Source organism: Brassica rapa, chromosome A01, assembly GCF_000309985.2.
Source record: "Brassica rapa cultivar Chiifu-401-42 chromosome A01, CAAS_Brap_v3.01, whole genome shotgun sequence".
NCBI classification, from domain to species: Eukaryota; Viridiplantae; Streptophyta; class Magnoliopsida; order Brassicales; family Brassicaceae; genus Brassica; species Brassica rapa.
In genome coordinates, this window is record NC_024795.2 from 4,881,163 (window position 1) to 4,908,294 (window position 27,132).

Sequence of the window (27,132 nt, forward strand, 5' to 3'; positions counted from 1 at the left end):
CCCTTTTACCAAAAAAAAACTTCTCTCCCAAATCTCCCAAATGTACCAATGATTTTGTTTCCCTAGATTGATTAATGTAAATATGTTGACAATTTATCTATTTTAATAGATAAGATGTATTGACAAGCTTATTTAATTATAAATATGTTGACAATCTATACATTTTAATGTAATAACTATTTACTGTTTTTAATATAAAACTATGTAGAGATCCGCAGAATGAGAAAGCTTATACAAAAATTTATGTTACATAATAGTAGTAAATATATGTCTTATATTTATTGTTACAATATAAAGTTCAAGATTTGTGGTGTTTAGGAAATGTATTTGGGCTGAATTTTTCTGGTTCAATTTGGTAAATTTTCGAACAAATCGAACTAATAGCCAAAGACTGAGTAACCTAAACGAACTGAACCCACATGCCTACTTGTTGGATTTTTTTTTTTTTAAAAAGAGAGTTGGAAAATGTTTCCTCCACTCCACCAGTTGGTCCTTTGTTACTTCAATCATTCGCCATTGTTATTGGGGCTCATGACTCTCTCTCTCTCTCTCTATCCATCCAATAAAGATTCCCCTTTTAAATGCTTTGAAAAAAACAAAAATAATAGGGGAATAAAAATTATATTCTGGTTTACCAATGTTGCATATATATATACCGAGACATAGCGAGGGAGAGAAAGAGAGAGAAAAGCGGTTCGGTAACGTGTGATCGTGAGTGAAACAAAACAAAACAAAAGGTTTCTCATTCTTTTGTCCTCCTCCTATGTCTTCTTCTTACTGTTTCCTCTGTTTAAAGTTTCGGCTTTTTTTTTAATAGTTTCTGATATTTTTTTTAAAAAAAGTTTCGATCTTTCAACCCTAATTTCAAACTGAACTTGCTCGTGATCGAATTGGTGAAAGTTGGTTTCTTTTCAATCATAGACTTGTTGGCTTGGCTTGGATGATCAATCACTGTTATAACCTTCTCAGTGATTCAAATTAAGGTTTTTTTTTTTATTACTGTTTTCCAAGCTTCAGTTCTCGAAATTAGACTTTGATTAGCGTTTTAACCTCATCAGAATTATATTTTTAGTGTTTGTAGAAATTGAAAATTTTTTCTTCCTCTGCTCATCTCTAAGCTAATCAACAAGGACAGTTGCATTCATAATCTTAATCAAAGTGCAGGTTTCATTGATAATCATTCTTCACCAAATGAATATCCCAAATGGAGATTTCTCCAATGCTTCAAGTGATAACACTTCCTTCTTTTCCAGCTCACTGCCTCTTCTTCCACAACAAAACCGTATGTACTTTTACTTAACCCACAAACCTCCCTCTTCTTTCAAATTGTTATGTTCTAATCACTTATCTCTTCTTGCAGTCAATCCTCTTGATCAAATTGCTTCCGGGTTAAACCATTTCAATGATGATCAAGACTCACATCCAATGGATGAGGAACAGCTTCTGGCTGGTCTAATGGATGAGATAAACTTAACTTCATTGCCAAATACATTAGATGACTTGGAAGAGTATGACTTGTTTGGTAGTGGAGGAGGTCTTGAACTAGAGTCTGACCTCCCAAGAATGAGTTTTGCTGACTCCAAAACTGCAAATGGTATTTTCCAAAACATTGCTGGCGAGCATCCTTATGGTGAACACCCTTCAAGGACTTTGTTTGTTAGGAATATTAATAGCACCGTTGATGATTCAGAACTGAGAGCTATCTTTGAGGTAACTTCTCCTCTTTTTTTTGTAACCATTACCATAAGTCTAATGATTGGATCTTGGCAGCAATATGGAGACATCCGAACTCTGTATACCGCCTGCAAGCATAGGGGTTTTGTAATGGTCTCTTACTACGATATCCGTGCTTCAAGAGCAGCTATGCGAGCCTTACAAAGCAAGCTGCTTAAAGGGAGGAAACTTGACATACACTTCTCTATCCCTAAGGTTTTTAATATTCTCTCACTCCCTAAGGTTTAATATTGTTACATTAATGATGTTTTTTTTTCATTTTGATAGGATAATCCATCAGAGAAAGATGTAAATCAAGGGACTCTTGTGGTATTCAACTTGGCTCCATCAGTATCAAATAAAGACCTCGAAAACATATTCGGAGCTTATGGAGAGATCAAGGAGGTGATGATGAGCTTTTGCTTTCTTTTGATGTTTTAGAGGTTTGCAATAAATGGTTTAACGTTTGTGTAAGTTATTATTGTTGTGACAAAAAAAGCAGATAAGGGAAACACCAAATAAGAGGCATCACAAATTTGTTGAATTTTTTGACGTTAGATCGGCTGAGTCAGCTCTCAAAGCTTTGAACAGGACTGACATTGCTGGAAAGCGTATCAAGCTTGAACATAGCCGTCCTGGTGGTGCTCGTCGCAAGTGAGTGTTTACTAACAAAACTAACTCTGAATAAAAACTATTATGAACTAATATCATTTCTGTTTTTGTTTGGTTTCTTTAGCATGATGTTGCAAATGAATCCAGAGTATGAGCAAGATGATTCACGCAGCTACCTGAATCTTGCTGATTCTTCTTTAGCCAGCTCTCCTGCTGGGAACTACTGGGGTAACAGCCCTGTTGATCATAGTCCTCTACTAAGTCTCAGCAAGTCTCCACTGAGTCCAACGCTTTCTTCTATTCTGAATTCTCAAAGAGTTAGCCACTTGGATCATCTGTTTCCAACGAGTCACAAAGCTTCTGGTTATCAGCAAACGCAGTCTTGTGGTACTGCTTCCTCGTATGGCTCTTTGAACTCATTATCTGGATCAGAGTTTTTATGGGGAAGTCCTAGCTCTTCACTCTGGCCTATGAATCAGTTCCCTTCAAACGGAAAAGCTCACATGTTTCCATACTCGGCTCTAAACGGATCCACCCATGTTGGATCCGCACCGTCTGGATTCTTTAGGAGGTCCTCTGAGACTTCATCTATGGGTTCAGCAGCTTTCAGGGGAGCAAGTGGTAATGCAGCTCCAAGAAACATGCGTGAAGCTGGCTCCCCAAGTTTCAAAGTGGTGTCTTCTCCAAGACATAGTCAACTTTTTACGGGGAGTGTCTCTTCTTACCAGTGGCCTGTTGCAACAACGGCTTCAATTGACGGTAGTAACATGAACCAAGTTGACAGCAAGAAACAGTTTCAGCTTGACTTGAGTAAGATTATGAGCGGTGAAGATTTACGGACAACCTTGATGATTAAAAACATCCCTAATAAGTAAGACTTCTTCTCTGACGACTCTGGCTATGCACCGATCATGATCTGAAATAACTCATCTTTTTTGCTTGTTCTCAGGTATACTAGGAAGATGCTGTTAGCTGCCATTGACGAGACTAACAGAGGAACTTATGATTTTCTCTATCTGCCTATTGATTTCAGGGTAAAGACTACCTTTGTTGTCGTGTTTGAGTCAATAACATCATGTGATTTAACTTTTTCTTGTGTTGTAGAATAAATGCAATGTGGGTTATGCGTTTATCAACATGGTGTCTCCTACTTTCATCATTGCATTGCACGAGGTACAAAACCTGATTTGAATGTTTTGAGTATTGTCTGGGATGAGTCCTTATGGTTGTGATATGTTTGATAGGCCTTTGATGGGAAAAAATGGGATAAGTTCAACAGCGAGAAAGTTGCTTCCTTGGCTTACGCCCGGATCCAAGGCAAAACCGCACTCATGGCTCACTTCCAGAACTCAAGCTTAATGAACGAAGACAGGCGTTGCCACCCTATTGTCTTTGATGGACCAGAGTCTAGCTATCCGGTAAACATTCTTTTACAACAAAGACATGACCCTGACATGATTTTTCTTCTTCTAAAGTTGTGTGTTTAACTTATGACTTATATATCTATATTTGACTAGTTCATCATGGACATGGAGCATCCACAGGAGCAAAGCACACATCGAAGCTGACATACAAATGAATCTTTTATTGCCTCTAGTTCAAACGTAAATATTCAGTTTCTAGGATGAGATGATGATAATTTGATGATGATAATGATGATCAGCCAAAGTACTGTAAATTAATGGTTATGGTTGTCTTGGTTTGCTTAATCATGTACATAGGAATGATTTGAGATACATCTTATTGATGATAAATAATGGAAGCTTTGTTTGAATGGTACACTTACTACATTCAGACCGCACAAGGATCAAAATTCATCCCATTTTATTATATATATGCTTTTGTAACTCATGGTTTCTACTATATGCTTGAACCAGTCTCAACACCTAACCTTGTCTTAACTTGAAGATCCACTTGAAAGAAACAACGTTCGTCTTCTCTAACATAACTCACACGACCATTCATCTGCTCCAGCAGTTTCCTTGAAAGCTTTAGTCCTAACCCATCAGGCGTGACCCATCCTTCTCTAGTCTCGAACATATCACTTAGCATCTCTGAAGGAAGTCCCTTTCCAGGATGTATCATCCTACCATCAAAACAACATCAACGGTTTGAGAAAATGATTGTTTTGTGAAAATGGGTTGGCTGCATTTTTCAGTGGACGTTTATACCTGAACTGTAGATGGATATAGGGATTATTGTCGTGTGCAAGCTTGTGGCCTGGTGAGATCTTGATTCCTACCCAACTATCTGGAAACGGGGCATGATTCACAATGTTGCGCAGAAGATCAGCAAGAATGAGCTGAAGCTTTACTCTGTCACCATAGAGAGGCAGCGTTTTGATCTCCTGGGAGACTTCAACTCTGAGTTGTGACTTCCTCTCTCTCAACATAATCATCACTTGGCTAATGATTGTGTCCAAGACGCTCTCAAGTCGAAACTCCTCTGTCTCCATTTGCAACTTGCTGACAAAACCATTTCATTTTTTTCAGATTTAAAATGTAAAAAAAAAACAACAGTAGATGAAGAAAAAGATTCAAGATGTTATGTTTCTTTACCCTTCCTCAATGCTTTTCAAGTCAGTGTCTTCGATTATTGTCGCAATCTGCTTCTCACAAGCATCACTAGTCTCCAGAAACTGCCTTTGATTCTCTGAAATCTCCGAGGATTCAAGAAGCTTATGCGCAAACCGGATACCGTTGAGAGGGTTCTTGATCTCTTGCCTTATGTAAGCCAACTCGTTGAGACTCTGAGCGCTCTCTTTCACCTCTGGTGAGCTAGAACTCGATTCTTTATTGATTATCTGCAAGAAGAAGAAACACCCTATGACTTTCCCTTCACCGTTCGTACTCTTGTTCGCCGTTAATGATGCTTCTATGTACTTCCCTTCTTTACTAAAGAACCCAACCACCGAACTCTCTGGTACATTACCACCACCAGCAATGCCTTGGTACAGAGAGATCAAGAACTTTGTGAGTGCATCTTGGCACTTCACTTTACACAAATCTCCAAAGACTTCACCAGGTAGCATCCTCCCAATCACCTCGTGCTTCGACCACCCGGTGAGCTTCTCCATTGCTGCGTTCCACTCTGAGCAACGAGCGTTCTCATCAGATGCGAATATAGGTGGAATCAAAGGGTTTAAGCTTTGGACAATGGTCTTGTAGTCTCCTTGCAGCCTGATGAACCTATCTGTTATTGCCTTCTCGCTAGTCATGTCTTGGCCAACGAAGCAGACACCGACTATTTTCTCCGTATAGTCTCTACTCGTGCATGAGTTAACGAGAACACACACATCAGAAGAAGATGAATCTTCGTTACCAAACTTTCTCAGTTTAAGCATTACGTTCTTCTTCTCTTCACCTTGTAAGGCTTTAGACAAGACACTCTCAAGAGCTCCACGTGACTCCTCCTGAACAATCTCATCGACAAGCGACTTCCCCATAGCTTCACCAGCTCCCAGCCCCGTCATCTCAGCGGTTTTATTATTCCAACCATTGACACATCCATTAGAATCAACACCAAAGATAGGCGCAGTCGCGGTTTCAATCACTCTAACCATCTCACAGACAAAAGAAGTAAGCTCACTCGCATCTCTCCCCCCCACCACACCGTTATTACCACCAGACGACAACACAACAGGCCTTGAGATAGTAAACGACTCTCTCATTATCACCCTCAGGGAATGAATCGCGTCGATCTCAGAAACTTCCCACGGTAAGCTCCTGCTCTTTGCAACTTCAAGAAACGCTTTAAAAGACGACCTCGGATGCATCCTTCCAGCATCATCCTTATCCTTGGGGTGATGCTTAGCTCCTCCCCATTTGATTGCACTAGCGGTATTAGACCTGAACCAAATCAAGTAGTCTTTTAAAGAGATCCCCGCCGCAGCCACGCCGCAGACCTTATCTCCGAGAGAGACAGCTCCAGGGTAACCAGCATCCACCAAACTATCAGTAGTCAAACCTGTAGACTCATCACCGTGATTCTCCACCAGCCAATCCACCAGTTCCTTAACCTGCGACTCGCTGGGAGTCACACCGACCAGCCAACACCTCCCCTTGTAGTACAAAGCAGCTCCATCGCACTTCACAAGGTCCATAATCCCAGGAGACTGAGTCACGATAGCGGAGACAGTATCACGGAGAAGCATATCGCACAGCAAAGTCTGCGTCTTCATAGCCTTCTTCTCAGCCAGCTGGGACGCTAACTGAAGCTCCATCTGAAGCTGGAGTCCAAACGCTTGCATCAGAAACTCGCAAGCGTAACGTAACGGAAACGGCACGTATCTAGGAGAACAGTGGTGGCCTACCACTAACCCCCAAAGCTTACTCGAGTTTTTGGTTTTAGTCACAATAGCAAGAACAAGAGATGCAATAGAACCCATATTCGCCATATACTGAGTATGACAGCTATGAGGAGCTCTTAATGTAGAGTTCACCAAACAAAGCGATCTCTTGAGCTCTTCGCTCTGCACAACTTTAACCGGAGTGGCATTACAATCACAGATCATTCTTACACGGTTCTGTTTAAACAAGAACCGTGCAGCTTGTGGAATATCAGTCGCAGGGTAGTGCAAACCCAAGTAAGGCTCGAGATCAGACCTTCTAATCTCCGAAACAACCTCACCATGATCATCATCGTGAAACTGGTAGACCATCACACGGTCGTAGCCGGTAAGCCTCTGAACATCTTCCACAACGGTGTCACACAAGGCACCAATGTCTCCTCCAGGAAGCGACTGGAGCCTCGAGATGGCTCTGACTGCCAATTTCTGAGACTGAACGGCCCCGGCGAGGGTCAACGCCGGGTCGGATGACTTGGCGGGCTCCAAGTCAATCACAATCCCGGCGTCGATCCTGTGAAGGATAGCGTAAAAGGGCTTATGGGAGGCGGTGGTGGTGGTTCTGGAGTGAACTAAAACAGGGTTCATCAAGGAGATTTCAGTAAAGGAAGCAGCTTTGACCAAGGAAGCGGCTGAGGAAGGAGTGAAGAGGGACCTGGCGTCGATTCCGATCAAACCCTTGACGGTGAAGTGGTTTGGTTGAGAGGTGGAAGCGAGAGAGAGGCCGAGGAAGTCGATGCAGTTGTCGCTGAGGCCGAGGATTCTGAAGCTAGGCTCTTGGACGGCGATGAGGCAGCCGAAGGGCTGGACGAGGCCGCCTCTTTGGATGGTGGAGAGGTAGGCGGTGATGTGCTCGTCGGGGACGTTGTTGGGAGGGGAGATCATGGACTTGGAGTAGTTGAAGGACTTGCCGGAGTAGACAGAGTGGTCGAAGTCGGCGAAGAGGCCGGCGTCGACGGAGTATTGTTGAGCTGTGTTGGACTTTTGTTGTGGTTGTTCCATGTTGCTTGCGGCTGATGAAGAGCTCTCGAATCCCATTGGTTTGGAGTGTGAGGAGTGAGGAAGAAGAAGAAAAAGAAGAAGAAGAAGAAGGAGAAGCTGATTCTTTTATCATTTGCAAGAGAAAGTAAAAAGGCTTTCATTCTTTTTGATACTATTTGAGATTTTTTTTTTTTTTTAATTGTGTACTCTCACAGATGCTTGCAATGCTTTTTTGCTACTCTGCTTGCATTCTCTTCCACACGTACAGATTGTCAGTGTGACCACCGATAGAACTTTCTTTATTACTTTTTTCCTTTGTAAATAAAGTTCGGTTTGATTCGGTTTACTTTTATCATTCAAACTATGGCAAGGGGTGTTACAAAAAAAAACTATACGGTAAAGTATTATACAGACAGGAAATGTCTGGTACGTAACGTATATGGAGGAGGATTGTCGGTTTTATCAATCAGCATTTATTATGAACGTTACCAAACTTGGTGATGATGTGGATGAATAAGAGAGAAGGGCAGAGAGTGTGGATGGTATTGTAAATGAAATCATGGTTGAGGACTCTCTATCAATGATTATGAACCATTAGAAGACTTGTTAATAAGCAACCGGTCATAGGATTCTATGTCTGTCCTCTTGCGGTTTGGTGGGAACTATGATTTCTTCTAGCGGGTTTAAAAGAGCGTTCAAAATCAAAGATCTGTATCAACACACCAAATTTTAGCTATGCTTTACTTACGATACACATCTAACCTTTAACAACAAACTTTGTTTGATAAATATTGTAATCACAGGACTTTGATGATAGTATTCTAGGACATGGTGAGATCGCAGAAAGAATGGACTGCCAGGTAACTCTAATGGAACTAGTATTTTGTCTCATCACAAGCTTATGATTAATTCTTCTAATAGCATAATTGAGTTTAATTGTTAAGAACAACACATAAGAGATTTGGCAGAAACAGTAACGATTTCCTTTACTGTTTATCTTTCTGTAAAATTGTTGATTAATTAGGAAACAAGAAACTAATGAACAAAGGACTAGTTGATATCAAGAACCAAGAGATAGTCTGGGCTTCGTTGTGGATTTCTTTAAGCTCTCCCAAACTCTTACAAATAAGCCAAAAGACCAAAAAAACTATTCAACTTCTTGGTTGGTCTTCTTTCTAATAGAAAAACTAGTATCTTATTCATTTTACTAAGTCCACTAAACTTGCAAAAATCTCTTAATTATTTAGCTAAAAAGTCCAATATAAGAATGATGTTATATTGATTTATTTTAAAATGTACATTAGAAAAACGCAAAGATAATCAGAAGTCCGGTATTTTAAAATGTACATTAAACAAACATCGTTAGCCTTCATCCAACTTTCCATCGTTCTGAACACAAGTCGGAATGCGAAGTAGATGTTTTACAATTGGAACACTAGAAAGAACCCTGGGTATTTGACTTAACTTTTATAGATTGGACAATAGAAAATCAAAGATGTACATATCATTTACATATGTTTACATGATATGAATAAAGAATACAAGTGATATCATCATGGGCTCTTATAAAGAGTACAAGTGATATGAACCTAAGAAAATTAAGATAAGTGATATGAGCCTAATGACTTAATACATCACTTCTATCCATTATCCATATCATATGGAGAATATGTATATTTCACGACATCACTTCTATTCCTTATCCATACCATATGGAGAAATGTATATTTCATGCTTCCACAATGATATGCTACTATGCAAGTCGTCTTTAAATGTTATGCATATTTTTCTCTGTTACGACGGTTAGGGATATAACGGTGAGGCAAAGGTGGAGACTTTACTTTCCCGCTCGATTAATCGGACCAGCCAGCGACATAAAAATCGGATTTGGAATTATGACAAGTGGCTTGGAAGTGTATATTTCCTTGTGTTAGGTCTGAAGCTTGCAAAGTGACATTTCTGTGTGTCCGGTTGAAATGTAGCAAGGTAGTTTAGGTCGTACGGATTTTATTCAAATCTTTCGTTGTATTCTGAAATCTTATGCCCAATTTCAAAGGATGATATAAAACATAATATTAAAAAAAAAAAAATTAATTTTATATTGAATATTTGAATTTAATCATCAATTGGAGAATTCTCAATAAATAAAAAATATTTGTTTCACAAAAAATCTTTAGTAGAGCTTTCGATCGACAAACAATTATAATTTACATAGTTGAAAAAAAATTATATCATATGCCTTTTTCTTTATAATCCTTTTAATTTGGTCCATTGGGCTTTAGACTCAAGGTAGATGAATCTTGTAACTAGGTCCAGCAACGAGACATCGTTATCCAATGTTCCCATTATTCGATCACTAAAATTAAAAAAAAACTCTCAGATTCTTTCTCTCCACGCGTTAGAATCTGAATTGTAAATCTCAATTATTATTTCAATGGAATCTCAGACAACAACTTGTACTTCTAAATATGTAAATTACTTTCATCATTATCCAAAACATTAAACTGAAATCGGAGGAAAAAAAATATGTAAAGTTATTAAAAATACCTTTAAAAAGTAAATAACCTACCAAAATAAATTAGTTAATTCACAAGGCTTATTAAATTAGTTAATTCGCAGTGCTTATCTCCTAATTAACATTTTTTCATTACATAGTTTCCCAAAAATTTGAATCTTTCCCATTTTTCCCAAAGAGCAGAAGAAATAAAAGAGAGAGAGAGAGGCATCGTCGAGAATCACTTCTCTGTTTCGTAGAATCACAAGCTCGAAGAAGTTTCGATTTCAGATCTGAATCCGTTAGAGAGAGAATAATGGGCAGTCGAGGCGGTGGCGGCGGCGGCGTAAGTAACGCGAAGGCGGGTGGTGTTCCGGCGTCTAGTAGAAAGGTGGTTGAGAGTTTGAAAGAGATCGTGAACTGTTCTGACTTGGAGATCTACGCGATGCTTGTCGATTGCGATATGGATCCTGATGAAACCGTTAGTCGTCTTCTTTCTCAAGGTTTGTTTGTTTCTTTCTTTCTTCAAGCTTTTAGCTTTTGAGTTTGTTTAGTTAAACTAGAGCTGCCCAAGTAACTCAAAACCTCAAAGGGTTGTCTTTTAGGCTTCGAAGATGTGTAAGAGAATGTCAGAAGTTTTATGTTTTGTTTCTTGAAATAGTAATGTTTTTTTTGGGTTTTTGTTGAGTTTTTCATTGTAACCTGTTTCTGGAAAGAACATTAAAAATCAGTTTTATATTCTGAGCTTGAGTTTCTTATAATGCTTTTCAGATACTTTTCACGAGGTGAAGAGCAAACGAGACAAGAAGAAAGAGGTTAGTTATTTGCAGATAGTTTAATGTCTTATAGTTTTCAGATGATGAGTTCATTTTTTTTGTCTTATTCTTACTTGTTTTGTCTCAGACCAAAGATCCAGCAGAGTCCTGGACACGTAGCACACAGAATCGCGGTGCTAGAAGCAGCGGTTATGACGGCTACAACACCTCTCGAGGTGGTGGAAACAGATTTAAATCCAATGGTAATAACATGTTTGCATTTTTTTTTTTTTTGCAATAGCGTCTTCATATTAATCTAAACAAGTGTCTAAACTTGTTGCTGGATTTTGGTTCAGAGAGGGGGAGTGTTCAAAGTGTACCTGCAAACAGAAGAGAGAACGGAACACGTAACCATTGGGCCGGCTCTTCTTCAACACCTGGTGTCCTTGGCCGCCAACCTCCACCCAACAGTGACCCTACAAACGCTGAAGTTAAGAAAGCACAACCAACGGGTTCGAATGAAGCAGTGACTTCCTCTTCGCTGCCAACTCCTGCGTATCAATCCGCTTGGGCCAATGCCAACCCCGGGCAGAGAACAATGGCTGATATTGTGAAAATGGGCAGGCCTCTTCATCAGAAGAAGAACGTTGCTGTGCCTCGTCCAACAGAGAGTCAAGAGAGTGGAAGCAAAGCTCCGTTGAAGGATGAATGGCCTTCTATTGAGAAGCAAGTCGTTTCTTATCCAACATCTTCTTCTCTCTTGAAACCAGCTGCTGAATCTGAAGTACCTGTTGACCAATTTAGCGAGCCTCGGCATCTTACTGAGACACATCTGGATGATCTGCCAGTTGCATCTCCACCTGCTTCAGTATCCAACAGAAATTTGCTTCATGATGATGTTGATGATGCTAGAGACTCCTCGGAATATGAAGACGAAAACAACAAAGTGGAGCATCATGCTTTTGAGGAAAATAGAGGTGAGAGTTTGATTCTATGTTTTAAGTCAATCTTCCTCTTTGTCCATGTTCTTGATGTCTGTTTCCACTATGTTCAGGTGAAGATGTTTCTGCATCTGTTGCAACTGGTTTTGAGCAACTAACCATAGAGAGCGAAGAAGACCATGAAACATTAACGAAAGAAGACAAACCTCCGGTGATAATCCCAAGTCACCTACAAGTTCATACCTCAGAATGCTCACACCTGATGTTTGGTAGCTTTGGCTTGGGGTTAGGATCTGGCCAAGTTGGTAGTGGCTTGAATGATAACTCGGAGGAAACAAAAGAAACAGAAGAGAATTCATCATTCAGACACCCTGAGTCTGACTTCTACAGAGAGGAAGAAGAACAACAACTCAAGAACGCTGCTACTGATGAACAAACATCCTATCAAATCGATTCAACCGCTAGGAACTACCATGCTTCCTCGGATTCCGAAACAGAAGCAGCAGCGCGACATGAGCCTCCTCCTCTTCAAGAAGATCATCAGTACAAGTTCTCATCTCCCCCAGATTATGGATTTGAAAACAGCCAACAGTTGAATCCTCCATCAGAGACAAACCCACAGATGCAGAGTCTTGATACCTTCCCCAACGCAATGGTAAATATCTATCTCCTTAACAAAAATCCATCACACAATCAAAAGTTCACTCAAAAGATCTAACCATGTCTTTTTTCCTTCACATTGTTCAGCATCAAGGCATTCAAGATGCAAGAGAACCTGATCTTCACTACTCACCTTTCCCAACAAAATACAACAATCCCACTCCCTCTTCCCTTAGCGGTTCCATGGCTGAGGTAGTTAACCTCTCCCTAGCTTTCTTGTTAATACCATTGCTTACTCGATTTTTCTTGCAGGCACTAAGAGCTTCGAGTATTTCTCCACAAAACCAAATGCCCAGTGGCGCAGGAGAACAAGCAGCAGCTCTTGCTCAACACCTGGCCTTAAACCCATACTCTCATCAGCCTGGGATGCCTTTAGGGCACTATGGTAATCTGATGAGCTATCCGTTCATGCCACAGAGTTACAACCCTTACATGCCTTCAGCTTTCCAGCAAGCGTTTCCGTCTGGTAACCATCATCAGTCTATGCTACCGCAATACAAAACTCAAGCAACTGCTCCTCCTGTTCCTCCCCCCTCTGCCTATGGTTTTGGTGGTGGCGGCTCCGCATTGAGTAGCAACTTCCCTTTGAATTCCACAAGCGCTCCAAACTCCTACGAAGATGTCCTGAGCTCGCAGTTTAGGGACAGCAGTCACTTGGCATCATCGCTTCAGCAGCAGGTAAACAACTAAACTCGTCTCAGTGTTCTAATCTTGTTGATGTGAGCATCTAAAACTCTGTTCCTTTCGGTTTAGTTGGCTGGAGGGTTTTATTGATTTTGGTTTTAAAACCATTCCGGTCTTTCTCTTGGTTTGGCTAGGCTCAGATGGGTTTGGTTCGGTTTGGTTTATTGTGAATTAGAATTGAGTTTTTGTGTGGCTTAGTTTGGTGTGAAAAAAGATGAGTTCTTGGTTTTGGATAAAAGAAAAATAGTGAGATTCATGTTTATATAAATTTTTAGAAAATTTTCTGTTTTGGTTGGAAAATTTTGATTTTTTTTTGTGGCCATCTCTGTTTTGCAACCCTTTTAACATGTATGGTTTCCTTTATCATGTTTTGAAACGCAGAACGAACACTTGGCAGCATGGCATCAAGGACAACAATCCAACTCACGTGTGGTTCCAGGAAGTGGATATTACAGCCATCAGAATCAACAGCCTCCTGGTTTCCGACAAGCCCAACTACTGCAGCAGCCATCTCAACAACAACAACAACAACAGCATTTTGGAGGACATGGCTATGGGAGTCCTTACCATTCACAAGCTCCAATGTCACTAGATCATCTCCATCACCAACACCAGCAACAACAAAACGCCAGAGATGCTTCTAAACAGACCCACCAACAACAGTTATGGCCCAACAACTACTGATCAAAAATCAATCAGTCAAATCCGTCTCCATGCCTTGTTTTCTCTTTCCCCCTTGCAGTGGGATGATTCCGAGGTGTGAAAATGGCGGTGTGTGTGTGTGTTTGTGTTTGTGTTTGTGTGTTCTTATGAGGGGTTTGTTAGAGACCTCCAGTGGCTGGCTTGTTTAGATGCTAACCAACCTTCTTGTATTACTAGAAACTCTGTTTTTCTTACCAATTAACTCTTCAGTCTTGACATCCCTTTTCTTTTATAAAACTTTTACTTTAAATATCGTTTTGCCCAAACCGGTCTTTGCCTGGATTGGTTTGTCTTGGCTCGTCCTGGTTGACTGCAGGTAGGGGTGGACACTTTACCCGATATCCGAAGTGGCATCCGAACCCGATCCGAAAAAACCGAACCGAAATCCGAACCGAAGTAGCAAAATACCCGAACGGGTATTGAATAAGGAGAGATTGGATACCCGAACCCGAACGGATAATACCCGAACCCGAATGGATATCCGAAGATAACCGAACATATGTATAATTAACCTTATGTTTCTAGTTTATATCTCTCATTTTATATAAAATATTTATATTGATACTACACATAATTTAAGTTCATATGATATACATACAATTCCGGAAAAAATGATTTGCTACTCACTTAAAATGCATGTCAAGTTTTTTATTTCAAAAATTAACAAAAAGTTATATCCAAAATTAAAAAAAAAATAACTAAATTAGTGCCTTTTTAGTTTTAAAATGTTATGTCCAAATCTATTAACCATTCAATCTATTAAAAATAAAAAATTAGTTAACTAAAAGTTATATTTTTAAATACAATAAACTTGAGAAATGAAAATTTTAATATTTTTTTTCAAAATCTAAATATCCGAACCCGATCCGAAATAACCGAATCCGAACTAAAAATACCCGAACCCGACCCGAAGTACAGAAATACCCGAACGGATTCTAGACCTCTATACCGAAATACCCGAAAATCCGAAATACCCGATCCGAACCCGAACGGATACCCGAACGCCCACCCCTAACTGCAGGTTAATCGTAGCCAAATTTAAGCCTAAAACTAATTATGGGTCAAAAGCATGGTGATAGAAAAATGATTACTATATGAAATCCAAAACTAATACCAAACTGTAACCATGTGATCATGCACTAGTTTTGCAATTGGATAAGTTATGTAATAATATGAACTTTAGTTAACGATAAAGCAGCCAGTCATGTGTTTATGTTTGGTGGTAATACAGAGAGCTGTACTTATCTACTCCACGTCATGTGAGATTTTGATAAAGCGACAGATCTTGCCGTTTGATCGTTTCTTAGCTCCTTGAATCGAGACATCTTCGATTCTTCGCATTAAACAAGAAAAAGACGCCGTGCCGTTTTGTCAAGCAAAGCAGACACTTTTTATTCGCTCGAGGAGTGTTTAATACTACTCCCTCTGTTTTTAATTATAAGTAGTTTTACTTAAAAGCACAAATATTTAGAAAGTTGTTATCTAAAAAAATATATCATTTAATCAATTAATTTAACCAATTATAAAAAACTTAACATTATTTTATTGGTCACACAATATCCAATAAATGAAAAAGTGCATTGAAATATGTAAACTACTTATATTGTGAAACAAACTCTTTTTGCTAAAACTACCTACATTTAAAAACAGAGGGAGTAGTATTTAAACTTTACAACATGACCCTTCCATTTAAAAAAATTAAACTTTCTCACCCAACTCAAGAAGGGAAAATTTGTGAAATAACCAAAAAAAACAAAATTAGATTTTTAGAGAGAAGGATGAGAGAGATAGAAAGGAAAAAGAAGAGAGAGAAGAGGATTTTAGTTATTTAGCTAATTTGAATTTTTTGTTTGGTTATGGGATGCAATTTTTCACTCAAGAATCCTATATGCATAAATACAAACAAAGATACATATTTTAAATTCACAATACGCCAAATCTATTACAATAATACAGGTGTCAAAACTCAATTTAGGCTTAATAAAGGGTATTTTTACAAATAGTTAAAAGAAAACCTAATAAAAAAATCATTCAGCATGTGTTTATTTCGTCCTCTTAATATATTACTGCCAAAGACAAAAAAAATATATATTACTGCCGAAGATTCCTTATTATCTAATCTTGGAATAAAATTGGCTTAGTAGCATCAATGCATTTTTAATTTTGTGCACATCATATTTAATGTGATTAAAATACATATATAACTCTTTCCGTTTTTGAATAAATATCATTTTGATATTTTTATACAGATTAAAAAAATGGTGAAAATATATGTAAATTGTTATTAATTATACTTTTCTGATCAATAATATTTAAGATAAATAAAATTATTTATAAAATTAATATAATTTTTAATTAATTTTCGAAAGTAAATATAATATACATTAGATTGCAAAATGACACATTTTTTATAATAAAAATAAAAATTAAAATGACACTTATTATTGTTGCGAAAGAGAGAGTATAAAACATTTTCGATTTGTCCGTATAAAAATTTAATAAACACAAGAAACAGAGAAAGCGACATTTCTGCTTGTACTTTGGTCCGTGTAATAAAGTTTTTCATTTTCTCAGTTTCACCGATCTTTTTCTTAGCTTTGTAACTAAAACAGAAGCCACTTTCCTATAAATTCGTCACTTTCAAAATCAGAAAGCCACCATCGGTTTAACTATTTTCCGGTGAGAAAACGAAAAAAAAGATGGCAGACGACAGAAGTGGCGGTAATAGCAACAACACAGACCCATTACTCCAATACATGACTAGCCCAAGATCGAAAAAACCGCCGCCGATTCTGTTTCCCTTACCGGAAGACGACAAAGTCTCTATCCCGATGCCGTTGACACCGTCGGAGTTCAAAGACCGTTTAATCTTCGGACCTTCCTCACGCTCGACGCGAGATTATTCCTCTCAATACTTAGATTCTCAATCGCCGTCGTCCTCCTCCTCCGCCGCCGCCGCCGCCGCCGGAGATACTTTTTCCGACTCCTCAACTCTAGCACCTCTCCTCCTCCCACCACCACCACGACCGGACCCATTGTTCCACGGCCACGCGCTCCACAGATCCAAAACCGCGCCGGCGATGTCCGTGATCAACGATCTCCACCTCCCGGTTCCTCACCAGAAAGACCTCGCGTCGCCGTCGTCGCGCTCCGTCGTGAGACAAGCGTTCGCTCTTCTCCTCGTCTATCTCTCCTTAGGCGTGCTTATCTACTCGCTGAACCGTGACCACTACGTAGTCGATCAAACCCATCCCGTCGTCGATGGGCTCTACTTTTGCATCGTCACGATGTGCACCATCGGTTACGGAGACATCACGCCCAACAGTGTCGTCACCAAGCTGTTCTCGATCATGTTTGTCCTCGTTGGGTTTGGTTTTATCGATATTCTCCTTAGTGGGATGGTCTCTTACGTTCTTGATCTTCAAGAAAGCTACATGTTGGACTCCGCTAAGCGGAGAGAGGAGCCGGAGAAGAGGAGGTCGTATATTATCGATGTTAAAAAGGGAAGGATGAGGATTAGGTTGAAAGTGGGTTTAGCGTTAGGTGTTGTGGTTTTGTGCATCGCTCTTGGTGTGGGGATAATGCATTTTATTGAAGACATTGACTGGTTGGATTCATTTTATCTCTCGGTTATGTCGGTTACTACTGTTGGTTATGGAGACAGGGCGTTTAAGACGTTGCCCGGTAGGCTTTTCGCTGCGGTGTGGTTGCTTGTGTCTACTTTAGCCGTGGCTCGAGCTTTTTTGTATTTGGCTGAGGCGAGAGTTGATAAGAGGAATAGAGAGAGGGCTAAGAAGGTGCTTTGTGAGGCAATGTCTGTCTCTCAGTTCTTCGCTGCAGACATCGATAACAATGGCTGTGTGAGGTATTAGGGCTATCCATTTTATATGCTTTGACACACTCCTTGATTGCTAGCTAGCTCTAATGTGAGATATGTGTGTGTGTTCGCAGTAAAGCGGAGTATGTGATTTACAAACTGAAGGAGATGGGGAAAATAACAGATAAGGACATAACTCCGATCTCTAAACAGTTTGACAAGCTCGACCGGTGCAGCAATGGAAAGATTACTCTTGGAGATCTATTGGATAGTAGCAGTGGAGATTGATTCCTCTGCAACTTTTTTTTTTGTTTTGTTTTTAGCTTTAGTTTACACTTTACAGTAGTGATCAATGCTAATATGTAATATGATAATTGATGAGTCATCCAGTCTCTGGTTTACTTAAACCAAGTTTGGACCGATCTTTAATTTATGGTCGTTGGTCTTGCCTTTCTTGGTTAAGCCAGGATTCGATTCACTCATTAAATGTATATTGGAGGATTAATGGTCTGATACGAACTTTCTCTGTTCGGTCATATAACATGTACAAAATAACAAGTTGACAAAAAATAAATAAATAAGAAAAATGATATACTTACTACGGGTATATATCACAAAGTTTCAGTATTTGGAATGTTTTAGAAAAAACCTTACGTTTGCTCACAAGAAGTACACTCCAAATTTAATTTCCAGTTTTTTTTCTCTAGTTAATACACTCCTTAATGAAATAAATTTTAAATGACCAAATTTTGCTGATTTGCGTTACAAAAATGTAAAGTACGTTACCGAATATTTCTGCGTTTAATGTAAAACATACGGTTTAACGTTACTAGCAAACAAGTGAAACCCCTATATATATACCAAACATAGCCAATCTACATTTCATAAGTCACAACAATATTATATATATCAAATATAGCCAATCTACATTTCATAAGTCAGAACAATATTACTAAACCCTTACAGAGTTAAAACTTAAAAGATAGAAATGGCATATTCAAGATTTGTTTTCTTTGCTTTCATTGCTCTTTCCGTTTTGCTTGCAGGTTAGTTCTTTAGACCAAAACACTGATAAACTGAGGTTCTTCCTAACCATTTTCTATTCTAAACCGAAATCTTGGATATGTGTTTTGTTTTGTAGGTGTTGAATCCACAGAAATGGCGAGTGACGATTCAGTTTGGTCTTCCAACAAAGGAGGTTCATTGTGTTGCAACGATCACCCAAAGTTTGGAGTATGTACTAAAGATAGCAGCTGCAACAGTTGGTGCCTTAAAGGCTGTGACAACGGGAAAGGTGGCTTTTGCAAGGAAAAACTTTGTCATTGCGACTGCTAACTGTAGAACAATATATTCTACTTGTACGCTCTTTCAAAATATTATTGGTTAGGTTGATAATTCAAACAATGTTTACCACAGCTCGACCAACTTAGTTATTATATTACACATAATAAGAATCAGTTAATAAGTTTTTTTTAATACTAATTGGTGGATTTTAGAACTTCATTATTAGTCTCTACAAATGTAGTTTTACATTACTATATCAACATATTTAAATATTTTTTTAGCAAAAAAAAAAAAACATATTTAAATATTTTAGCTGTATAAATTTAAATTTAAAAACTAAAACGATGTGATACGTATGTGAGCAAGAGAATCTAATCGGAAGAAAGTAAGGGAAATGATGAAATAAATATATATAATTATATAATTATATATCTTCTAGGTGTATATATCATAAACTTTCAGTCTTTGGAGTACGTATTTTAGAAAGAATCTTTAGGATGTATGCGTGACAAGCAATCAATAAAACACCATGAACGTAAACATTCAAAGTTTTTCTAGTTAATGTGTGCTAATAACAAAATGTCAAATAGGTTATAAGTTCCTCTAAATGTTACATTTCCAGTTTTTCTAGTTCTTGTTCCTTAATGAGAAAATGTAATTTTACCAAGTTTTGCTGATGTGTTTGTAGAAATGTAATGTAAAGTTAGTGTCGACAATACATGTAAATAAGTATAATTCGTACACGAGAAAAAGAACAAATTAAAGCTTATAAGGATTATAGATCGCTGGTGGGGATGTAAGAAGATGGCCGCGTATAGTTTGTCAGCAGCCATTGGTGTTGCCTGTTGGGCGTCGCCATCTTGAGTCTTGGTTCGTACTTGTATGGCCTTATGTACTTAACAAGTGCAACTGTTGTGCCGATTCCGAGAATCCCCTTCTAATGCGTAAATATAATCTTAGCCACCACTTCAATATGTTTTTGTTCTTTTTAATCTGAATTATCTATAGAATAGCAGACGATATTTTTTGCTTCATGATGTTGTTACGTATTGACTTAATAACATACGAATCTACAAAATAAAAGCTCGGTTTGGTTGATACCCCAGCACTACATGGGCTTACTTGAGTTTCTTGTGGTGGTGTGCGAGGCAATTGGGTGCAGATTGGGTTCAGATTATGGATTACAGAGGTTGCGGCCGGTTTTCTTCGGATCGGCACCATGTACAAGGTCGCATCCAGGCAAAATAAAAGCTTGGTTTGGTTGTTGAAGCTGTGTTAGGTCGCTGCTGTTTGTTTTGTGGGCAGGTGATTTGACGCTATCGGCGAGCTGTTCTCAGTTTGTCTATTATCTTTAAGAGAGGATTCATCGGAGAGGCCAAAATTACCGGGTTTCACTTTTGGTTGAACTTGGTTCATCTTTTTTCGGTAAGTTGTTGGTGCGGATTAGTCGACCTTTGGAATTGCGGTTGTGGTAGTGTGTTTGTCCGGCTTTTACTTCTAAATTGAGTCGTTGTTTAGATTTTTTTCTTATTTTTTGCTTTGTGTTATTTTCTGTAATTATGTCGAAAACAAAAGTATTGGTAAAATATCTTTACATTTTACAAAAAAAAAAAAAACATACGAATCTACAATTTTGTCATATGTCGTGTCAGACTTTCAGTGTTACATTACATGATACCGTATACCTATTATATATGTGCTACCATCATGCCAACTTTAGAGAGATCCCAAAACGAACACTGTATTCCATCATTATTAATTTGTTCATTAACATGCTTAGAACATGAAATAATTTACACCAAAAGTATGCTATTTAACAATGACTAAAGCTCACAAGAACTACAATCATATATAGACATAAAAAAGACAAGAAAACATGACAGCATCCAAAACTCAAGAGATGTCCTGATGACATGACAATAAATATGCTAGTTCCTTCTCTAAAATCTCGTACAGGTGCATTATTTGATAGGTATATATATAATATATTCAGCGATCAAACTATATACAGTCCTTTTCGCCCAATTTATCTGAATGCTGAAGCCACACTTTTCACAATCATACGGATACACGTAAAGATCGAGTGATGTGTGGATTCTGCGGTTCATCATTCATAATGTCGTGGTAAAACCGAGTGACGATTTTAACAGCATGTTTATTTGCCAGTGTGGTTTTCTAGATTATGATGTTTTCGGCTTTATCTAAAGTTTGTATGAGTGCGAATTAAAGGGAGGCTCATTCGCATTTTATGGATTCACGACATGTATTATGTACAGTACCGTCTAATAGCGTGAGCAACTTAGAGTGGTCGAGCCCGAGTAAAAAAATAAAATAAAAACTAAGATTTTTTATAAATAAATTTATATTTTATGTTTTAAACTTTTAAAAAATTAGATAGTATTAAATATAGAGCTTATAATTTCAAACGAGACTTTTAAGATATATAAATAGAGCATAACACTACAAAAAAAAGGGGTTATTGTTACAATTTTTTGAGACTAATTTTTTCAGTCACATATTTGTGACATAATAGAAACTATTTTGTTACTTATATTTTACGTTACAAAAAAGTAGCTTCTTCGTCACAATATCGTGACTAGTTTTTATGTAACAAAATTTTGTCATAATTGGTGACATATATAAGACGAAAATAAATGTAACAATTGTCGTGACAAAATTGTGACTACTTTCACTGTTACCAATATGACGAATATATGACTGAATCTTGTGTCGCCGTTTATGACGATAGAAAGACTAAATGTTTGTCACGAATTCCTACAAAACAATGACAAAAAAAATTGTTGTAAGTTGTGACTTTAAAATATAGCAATTACGTTACAATAGCTGGTTTCGCTACACTATGCAAGTGGCTCGTTTGGTGGCATGGTCTCTTATCGTTCAAGATGTCGAAGATAAAGAAACACTTGTCTACCATTGAGCTTTGAGTCAGGTCTGTGTTATTACACACTTTTCACTTCTCCCACGGTATTTTGTTTCAGGTTACATGAAGGTCACTCGCAACAATTGACTGGTGCTTTTTTTATCAGTGCATAAGCGGATGAAAATTAAGTTTTCTTAGTGACAATATCAATTAGTTAAGTTTAGGAATCATTAAACGTGATATGCACATATGAATAAAGCAAGCAATTAATATGGTATCCGAGCAGAGTAGGGTATATCCCAATTTTTTTCTCAGCAGTCTTGTTTCTCTCTTCTTCTTCGCTATTACTCTGCAACGTCATACTCTGTTTCTCTACAACTTTTTTTTTCTCGGATTCTTAATCTTCATTATGTTAAGACTCAACAGCAGAGAGAACACACAAGATCCTCATAGCACTCTCCTTTGTATCAACACGTTAAGTGTTATTAAGCTGATCACAAATCTCAATTATTTGAAGTGGAGCAAGCAGGTTTGGGCTTTCCTTGAGGCTCATGAACTCTCCAACATTTCATTGAATTCACAGACGTTGCTCCTGCAAAAACGTTTACATGTTCACTAGTCTGATAAAATAATAACGTAGAAAACGCAAAACACTAAACCGTCTGAAACACAACAAACCGTTTCTTTCGTTTTCTGCACAGCTCACTCCATCAAGAGTCTGCTCCCTAACAAACCAGAAGATTGAAAAGGATGAGGCTCTTGGTCCAATCCGACAAGAGGAAGAGCAAGCGATGAAGAACGAGAACTCGTGAACACGCTGGCCGGTGGTTTTTGACTCCCTACACCGGCCAGCGTCGCTGCGTCGGAGAGATTGATGCTTTCCTATCGACAAAGAGGCAGCACACTTCCACCCCATCTTCCTGCGAGAGCCTGAAGAACCGGAGCAGGAGCTCCAAACGAACAGGGCGACACGACTGACTACTGAAACAACACCGTACAAAGGAGAACGGACTGAGCATGTCCTCGAAGCTCAAAGTCTCCGGTAAACAGCGAACGAGGACACCTTTAGCAAACCTTCACGTGGACATATAAGCGACGATTTGCTCCTGCTTGGCAACCTTCGTTATGTTTATTTTTTTTTTGTAACAGGAATTAATTTCCTTATTAAAAAGAAACATTTGTTGGAGAAAAGGAATTTCCCAATAAGTACAAAACTAAAACTAAAACTAAAACTAAAGCTAAAAGGAATAAGTATATTTTAGATATGTATCTATCCATATATTATATAACGAAGATAAAGAAGAATCGATAGCGAATAAATACATCACCCTTCTCATAACGTGACCTTATATCATAAATTCAGCCACTCCATCATCCATCGAGTTGACTTTTGCAGTTTTATATTGATATAATTGTCATCTCCTTTTGGTGAGTTATTGATATACAACTGATATTTTTTCGTAAGTTTATGTTTTTATCGTTTCTTGTTGAAGCAAAATCTAATTATACTTTTTTACAGATAATTTTGATGTCGTCTACTAACGATATTAAAATCTTAAGAAGGTGGATGTATGAAAGAATCGATCATACGACTAATCAAGTCTCAGAAGAATTTTTTCAAGGATTAAGGAACTTTATACAAATTGCAAAGAATCAACAGCTTTTTATTGAAAGTGGGAAACTTTTCTGTCCATGTTCGAAGTGTGAGAACGGAAAATTACTACAAGAAGATGTTGTTTCGAAGCATTTATATAATAGAGGATTTATGTCTAATTATTGGGTTTGGATTTCTCATGGAGAAGATTATGATATTCTAAATAATCATTCTGAGGTTTTTGATGATTTTGAAGATGGTGGTGAAGATCCATTGCAAACTGAAACTGCTACGGAGCCAGTAAATCCTTATGTGGCTATGGCTTCTGATGCTTTTCCTCATATGGAAGAAGAACCGAATGCTGGGGCAAAAATGTTTTATGATATATTAGATGCTGCAAAACATCCCATATATAATGGATGTAAAGAAGGTCTTTCACAGTTCTCATTAGCATCTCGACTCATGAGTTTGAAGACAGATTATAATCTACCTCAGAACTGTATGGATTCAATTTCTCAGATGATGCAAGATTATTTACCTGAAGGCAACAATTCAATGAATTCATACTATGATATAAAGAAGCTTATGCGGTTGTTGGGTTTGCCTTATCAAAAAATTGATGTTTGTCGAGATAACTGCATGATATTTTGGAAGGATGATGCGAAAGAGGAGGTGTGCAAATTCTGTAGGAAAGACAGATTCGACCTATTCAGAAGCCTGGCCAGAAAAAGGTTGCATATCAACAAATGTTTTATTTGCCGATAGCAGATAGACTACAAAGATTATTTCATTCAGGTAAAACAGCAAAAGATATGAGATGGCATGCAGAACACACGTCGAATGCTGGAGAGATGTGTCATCCCTCAGATGGAGAAGCATGGAAACATTTTAATAAGGTATTTCCTACTTTTGCTGCTGAACCAAGAAACGTTTACCTTGGCTTATGCACAGACGGATTCAGTCCATTTGGTATGTCTGGACATAACTATTCTCTGTGGCCTGTTATCATGACTCCTTATAATCTACCACCAGAGATGTGCATGAAACAAGAACTTATGTTTCTAACGATTCTTGTTCCTGGTCCAAATCATCCGAAGAGAAGTCTGGATATTTTTCTTCAACCGTTGATAGAGGAGTTAAAGGATTTGTGGATTAATGGCATTCAAACTTATGATATTTCTACCAAGCAAAATTTTCAGTTACGGGCAGTACTTATGTGGACAATTAGTGACTTTCCAGCTTATGGTATGCTTTCTGGGTGGACAACTCATGGTCGACTGGCATGTCCTTATTGTATGGATCAGACGGATGCATTTCAGTTGAAAAATGGTAGAAAGACAAGTTGGTTTGATTGTCATCGACGTTTTTTACCGACTGATCATAGCTATAGGAGGAACAAGAAGAACTTTAAAAGAGGAAGGGTTGTCGTTGATGGTCCACCTGAAATACTTATTTTAAATTATTTTATTACATCATTTAATATACGGGTCCATGAATAATTTGAAGCGGCACTGATTATGTATATATGGAAAATTGTTCTTGTAGATTTCTGACTTAATGATGACAAGAAAAAAAGATCTCTTAGTTACTAGCAGTGACGGCTATTGATCCTCTGCTACAATTTTTTAGCTTGCTTTACATAAGATCCATAAATAAACCTGATCAACGATGGTGATGAGGCTATAATGATTCAGAGTCCAGTTCTCCCAAGTACTTGTACTTGGCCTTACATATCTGCAATAATTTGGTTAAATATTGTACTTTGGCCTTACATATTATCAACATTTTAAGTATTTGATCATGTCTTGCATAATTTGGTTAAGCAGGATTCACTGATTCACATCCCAAGTATTCACCCTCTCCTTTGACCCGCTAATATGCTGAGGCGGAACTCTGGGTATTTCTTAACCGGTTTCATGTGGAGTCAAATGGTTATGTCACTGGTTTACTTTGGTACGATGGTCAGATATGTTTCTCATCTAAACCAGAGATTAAGAGATGTCAATGACCCCCGTTTGGAACTTAATTAGGATCAAAAGTTATATGTGGTTTAATAATCTGGTTTTTAAAATGTCTGATCGAACTTTTTTGAGTCGCTACTCGCAAGGAATGGAAAAATATGACAGTTAAGATTTCTGAAAATTTGAATTAAAAGAGTGTTACAGTCAATTAAACATAAGCTCGATTAGGGTGGTAGGCAAAAAATGTAATTAATCATGAGAGACTCAAGATGTAAATATCTCAACATACAATAATGAAAATTATCCTGTTCTTGATAATTTCATCCAAATATTATCATCTTATTAGAAATTTTAATTTATCAGTTCTAACAGCTAAATACTTTCATGAAACGGGATGTGTGTGAAAGAACAGAAAATACAAGAGATTCCTTTTTGTTCATATATATACTAGCAACTAATAATAATAATATTGCCACACACCTAACAATTCACCTGCCCCAATTATTCCTTTAAAGGTCAAAAGTCTACATTTTCATTCTCTTTTTTGGGGTCAAATTTCGTTCTTATTTCTTTTATTTTCTTGCTGGTATTTAAATAGACAAGATAGTTTTATATTTTTGCTATAGTATATTTATAATATCTTTCTAAGTTAGGCACATATCCCCAAAATAGGTCAGACATTTCATCTGCAGACAGCAGGTACGGTTTAGTTATATGTGTATATAGCTAGTGTTTTCTTTGCTCTTACAAAGTCACGTATACGAGGTCCACACTACACAGGGTCTCACTTGGGTAATTAGCAAACCAACAAAAAAGGATTCGTATAAAAAGGATTCGTATGTAATCTAGTTTGGCCGTTTACCGGTGTGTCGGCGGTTGTAAAGTTCCCATTTTCCCCGGGGGTTGTTTATTAATGATAATTAATATTAAAAAAATTTGATCAAAAAAAAAAAAATTAAAAAAAATGTGGGGCTACATTCAAATGAAGAAGCTTTGTGGATATGACAGCGCAAACGATTAGGCACCAATTACGGCGTTCAGTTTGTGCCTAACTTAAACCATAAATGTGTGTTTATGTATATTTACTTAGCATGCACTGAGGATAGATATACGTACGAGAAGCATATACTACCATTATACTTGTGCAATAAAAGATTAAATTATTTATGTCCTTAGTGATCATTATATATAAGCTGTGTAATCCGATAATAATTGAAGCTTATTTTCTTAATTGCAGATTAATTCGATCAGATGTTTTTGGTCAATTAAGAATAGTTAAAGTCTCTTTCGGTTCATCGAGAATTATTTACTCATTTAAAATTTTCGATTGATATTGCTTTTCTCGAAAACGTTTTCCATCATATTTTGACCAAAAAGGGGGCTAAAAGCATGGGAATTATGGTTTAACTTTTCTCAATAATAAAAAACATTATACACCAACTTAAGGCTAAGCATAATCATGTGATTATATCTAAGTATGTCATGTCGGACCATCCATACCATTCTAGTTCTTATATATAAAGATTGTCAAACGTACAGAGATTATCAGACGTAGTCCATTGTAATTTACAGTTCAAAAACTTAGGAACTTGAAGAGAATGAAATGAGTTGAACCCTTCACCTACCAGAAATGGATGGTGAGACCATGCGAAATCAAATTTGTTCTGACTATAAAGTAAAAATGAATTTCCAAGATTTTTTTTCTTAT

At 37.7% G+C, this 27,132-nt stretch overlaps 6 protein-coding genes across 8 annotated transcripts in view; 4 read left to right on the forward strand and 2 right to left on the reverse strand.

The window, feature by feature from the left end:
* Nucleotides 1-27,132, reverse strand: part of LOC103856262 (peroxisomal (S)-2-hydroxy-acid oxidase GLO5) — a 382,149-nt gene that overhangs the window by 242,274 nt on the left and 112,743 nt on the right. The window lies entirely within an intron of this gene.
* On the forward strand, nt 18-4,104 carry LOC103856083 (protein MEI2-like 3). 2 transcript variants are annotated; one of them, XM_033273191.1, is made up of 11 exons: nt 18-738; nt 1,165-1,282; nt 1,361-1,710; nt 1,771-1,929; nt 2,002-2,118; nt 2,216-2,367; nt 2,450-3,196; nt 3,275-3,359; nt 3,430-3,498; nt 3,570-3,743; nt 3,843-4,104. In XM_033273191.1, the coding sequence occupies exons 2-11, from the start codon at nt 1,192-1,194 to the stop codon at nt 3,891-3,893; spliced, it is 1,995 nt and encodes a 664-aa protein (XP_033129082.1). In that variant the 5' UTR covers nt 18-738; nt 1,165-1,191; the 3' UTR covers nt 3,894-4,104. The 2 variants fall into 2 exon arrangements, with proteins under 2 accessions (XP_033129082.1, XP_009131417.1); XM_009133169.3 differs by lacking the exon at nt 18-738 and adding an exon at nt 746-983.
* LOC103856075 (phytochrome E) lies at nt 4,050-8,999 on the reverse strand. Its single transcript, XM_009133156.3, has 3 exons — nt 4,884-8,999; nt 4,497-4,790; nt 4,050-4,411 (listed from the first exon to the last, which is right to left on the reverse strand). Exons 1-3 carry the CDS (start codon nt 7,706-7,708, stop codon nt 4,186-4,188), a joined length of 3,345 nt encoding a protein of 1,114 aa, XP_009131404.1. The 5' UTR covers nt 7,709-8,999; the 3' UTR covers nt 4,050-4,185.
* LOC103856109 (GBF-interacting protein 1-like) lies at nt 10,173-14,139 on the forward strand. Of its 2 annotated transcripts, none has more exons than XM_033273136.1 (8): nt 10,173-10,648; nt 10,917-10,960; nt 11,049-11,163; nt 11,257-11,877; nt 11,955-12,496; nt 12,580-12,693; nt 12,754-13,179; nt 13,567-14,139. In XM_033273136.1, exons 1-8 carry the CDS (start codon nt 10,462-10,464, stop codon nt 13,867-13,869), a joined length of 2,352 nt encoding a protein of 783 aa, XP_033129027.1. In that variant the 5' UTR covers nt 10,173-10,461; the 3' UTR covers nt 13,870-14,139. The 2 variants fall into 2 exon arrangements, with proteins under 2 accessions (XP_033129027.1, XP_009131438.1); XM_009133190.3 differs by having other exon boundaries at nt 10,183-10,648; nt 12,589-12,693.
* On the forward strand, nt 15,192-18,154 carry LOC103856119 (two-pore potassium channel 3). Its single transcript, XM_009133201.3, has 2 exons — nt 15,192-17,752; nt 17,839-18,154. The coding sequence occupies exons 1-2, from the start codon at nt 16,587-16,589 to the stop codon at nt 17,990-17,992; spliced, it is 1,320 nt and encodes a 439-aa protein (XP_009131449.1). The 5' UTR covers nt 15,192-16,586; the 3' UTR covers nt 17,993-18,154.
* LOC103856129 (putative defensin-like protein 27) lies at nt 18,435-23,162 on the forward strand. Its single transcript, XM_009133213.3, has 2 exons — nt 18,435-18,750; nt 18,846-23,162. Exons 1-2 carry the CDS (start codon nt 18,693-18,695, stop codon nt 19,037-19,039), a joined length of 252 nt encoding a protein of 83 aa, XP_009131461.1. The 5' UTR covers nt 18,435-18,692; the 3' UTR covers nt 19,040-23,162.

Bases quoted from the DNA above. Each gene is read 5' to 3' on its own strand.
- LOC103856083 (XM_033273191.1), top strand. From the start codon at position 1,192: ATGAATATCCCAAATGGAGATTTCTCCAATGCTTCAAGTGATAACACT. The intron at 1,711-1,770 runs GTAACTTCTCCT...GGATCTTGGCAG, and splicing joins AACTGAGAGCTATCTTTGAG to CAATATGGAGACATCCGAAC. The intron at 3,499-3,569 runs GTACAAAACCTG...TATGTTTGATAG, and splicing joins TCATCATTGCATTGCACGAG to GCCTTTGATGGGAAAAAATG.
- LOC103856075 (XM_009133156.3), bottom strand. From the start codon at position 7,708: ATGGGATTCGAGAGCTCTTCATCAGCCGCAAGCAACATGGAACAACCA. The intron at 4,791-4,883 runs GTAAAGAAACAT...TGGTTTTGTCAG, and splicing joins TTGAAAAGCATTGAGGAAGG to CAAGTTGCAAATGGAGACAG. The intron at 4,412-4,496 runs GTATAAACGTCC...TTTTGATGGTAG, and splicing joins TATATCCATCTACAGTTCAG to GATGATACATCCTGGAAAGG.
- LOC103856109 (XM_033273136.1), top strand. From the start codon at position 10,462: ATGGGCAGTCGAGGCGGTGGCGGCGGCGGCGTAAGTAACGCGAAGGCG. The intron at 11,878-11,954 runs GTGAGAGTTTGA...CACTATGTTCAG, and splicing joins TGCTTTTGAGGAAAATAGAG to GTGAAGATGTTTCTGCATCT. The intron at 12,694-12,753 runs GTAGTTAACCTC...TTTTTCTTGCAG, and splicing joins TTAGCGGTTCCATGGCTGAG to GCACTAAGAGCTTCGAGTAT.
- LOC103856119 (XM_009133201.3), top strand. From the start codon at position 16,587: ATGGCAGACGACAGAAGTGGCGGTAATAGCAACAACACAGACCCATTA. The intron at 17,753-17,838 runs GTATTAGGGCTA...GTGTGTTCGCAG, and splicing joins GATAACAATGGCTGTGTGAG to TAAAGCGGAGTATGTGATTT.
- LOC103856129 (XM_009133213.3), top strand. From the start codon at position 18,693: ATGGCATATTCAAGATTTGTTTTCTTTGCTTTCATTGCTCTTTCCGTT. The intron at 18,751-18,845 runs GTTAGTTCTTTA...TTTGTTTTGTAG, and splicing joins TCTTTCCGTTTTGCTTGCAG to GTGTTGAATCCACAGAAATG.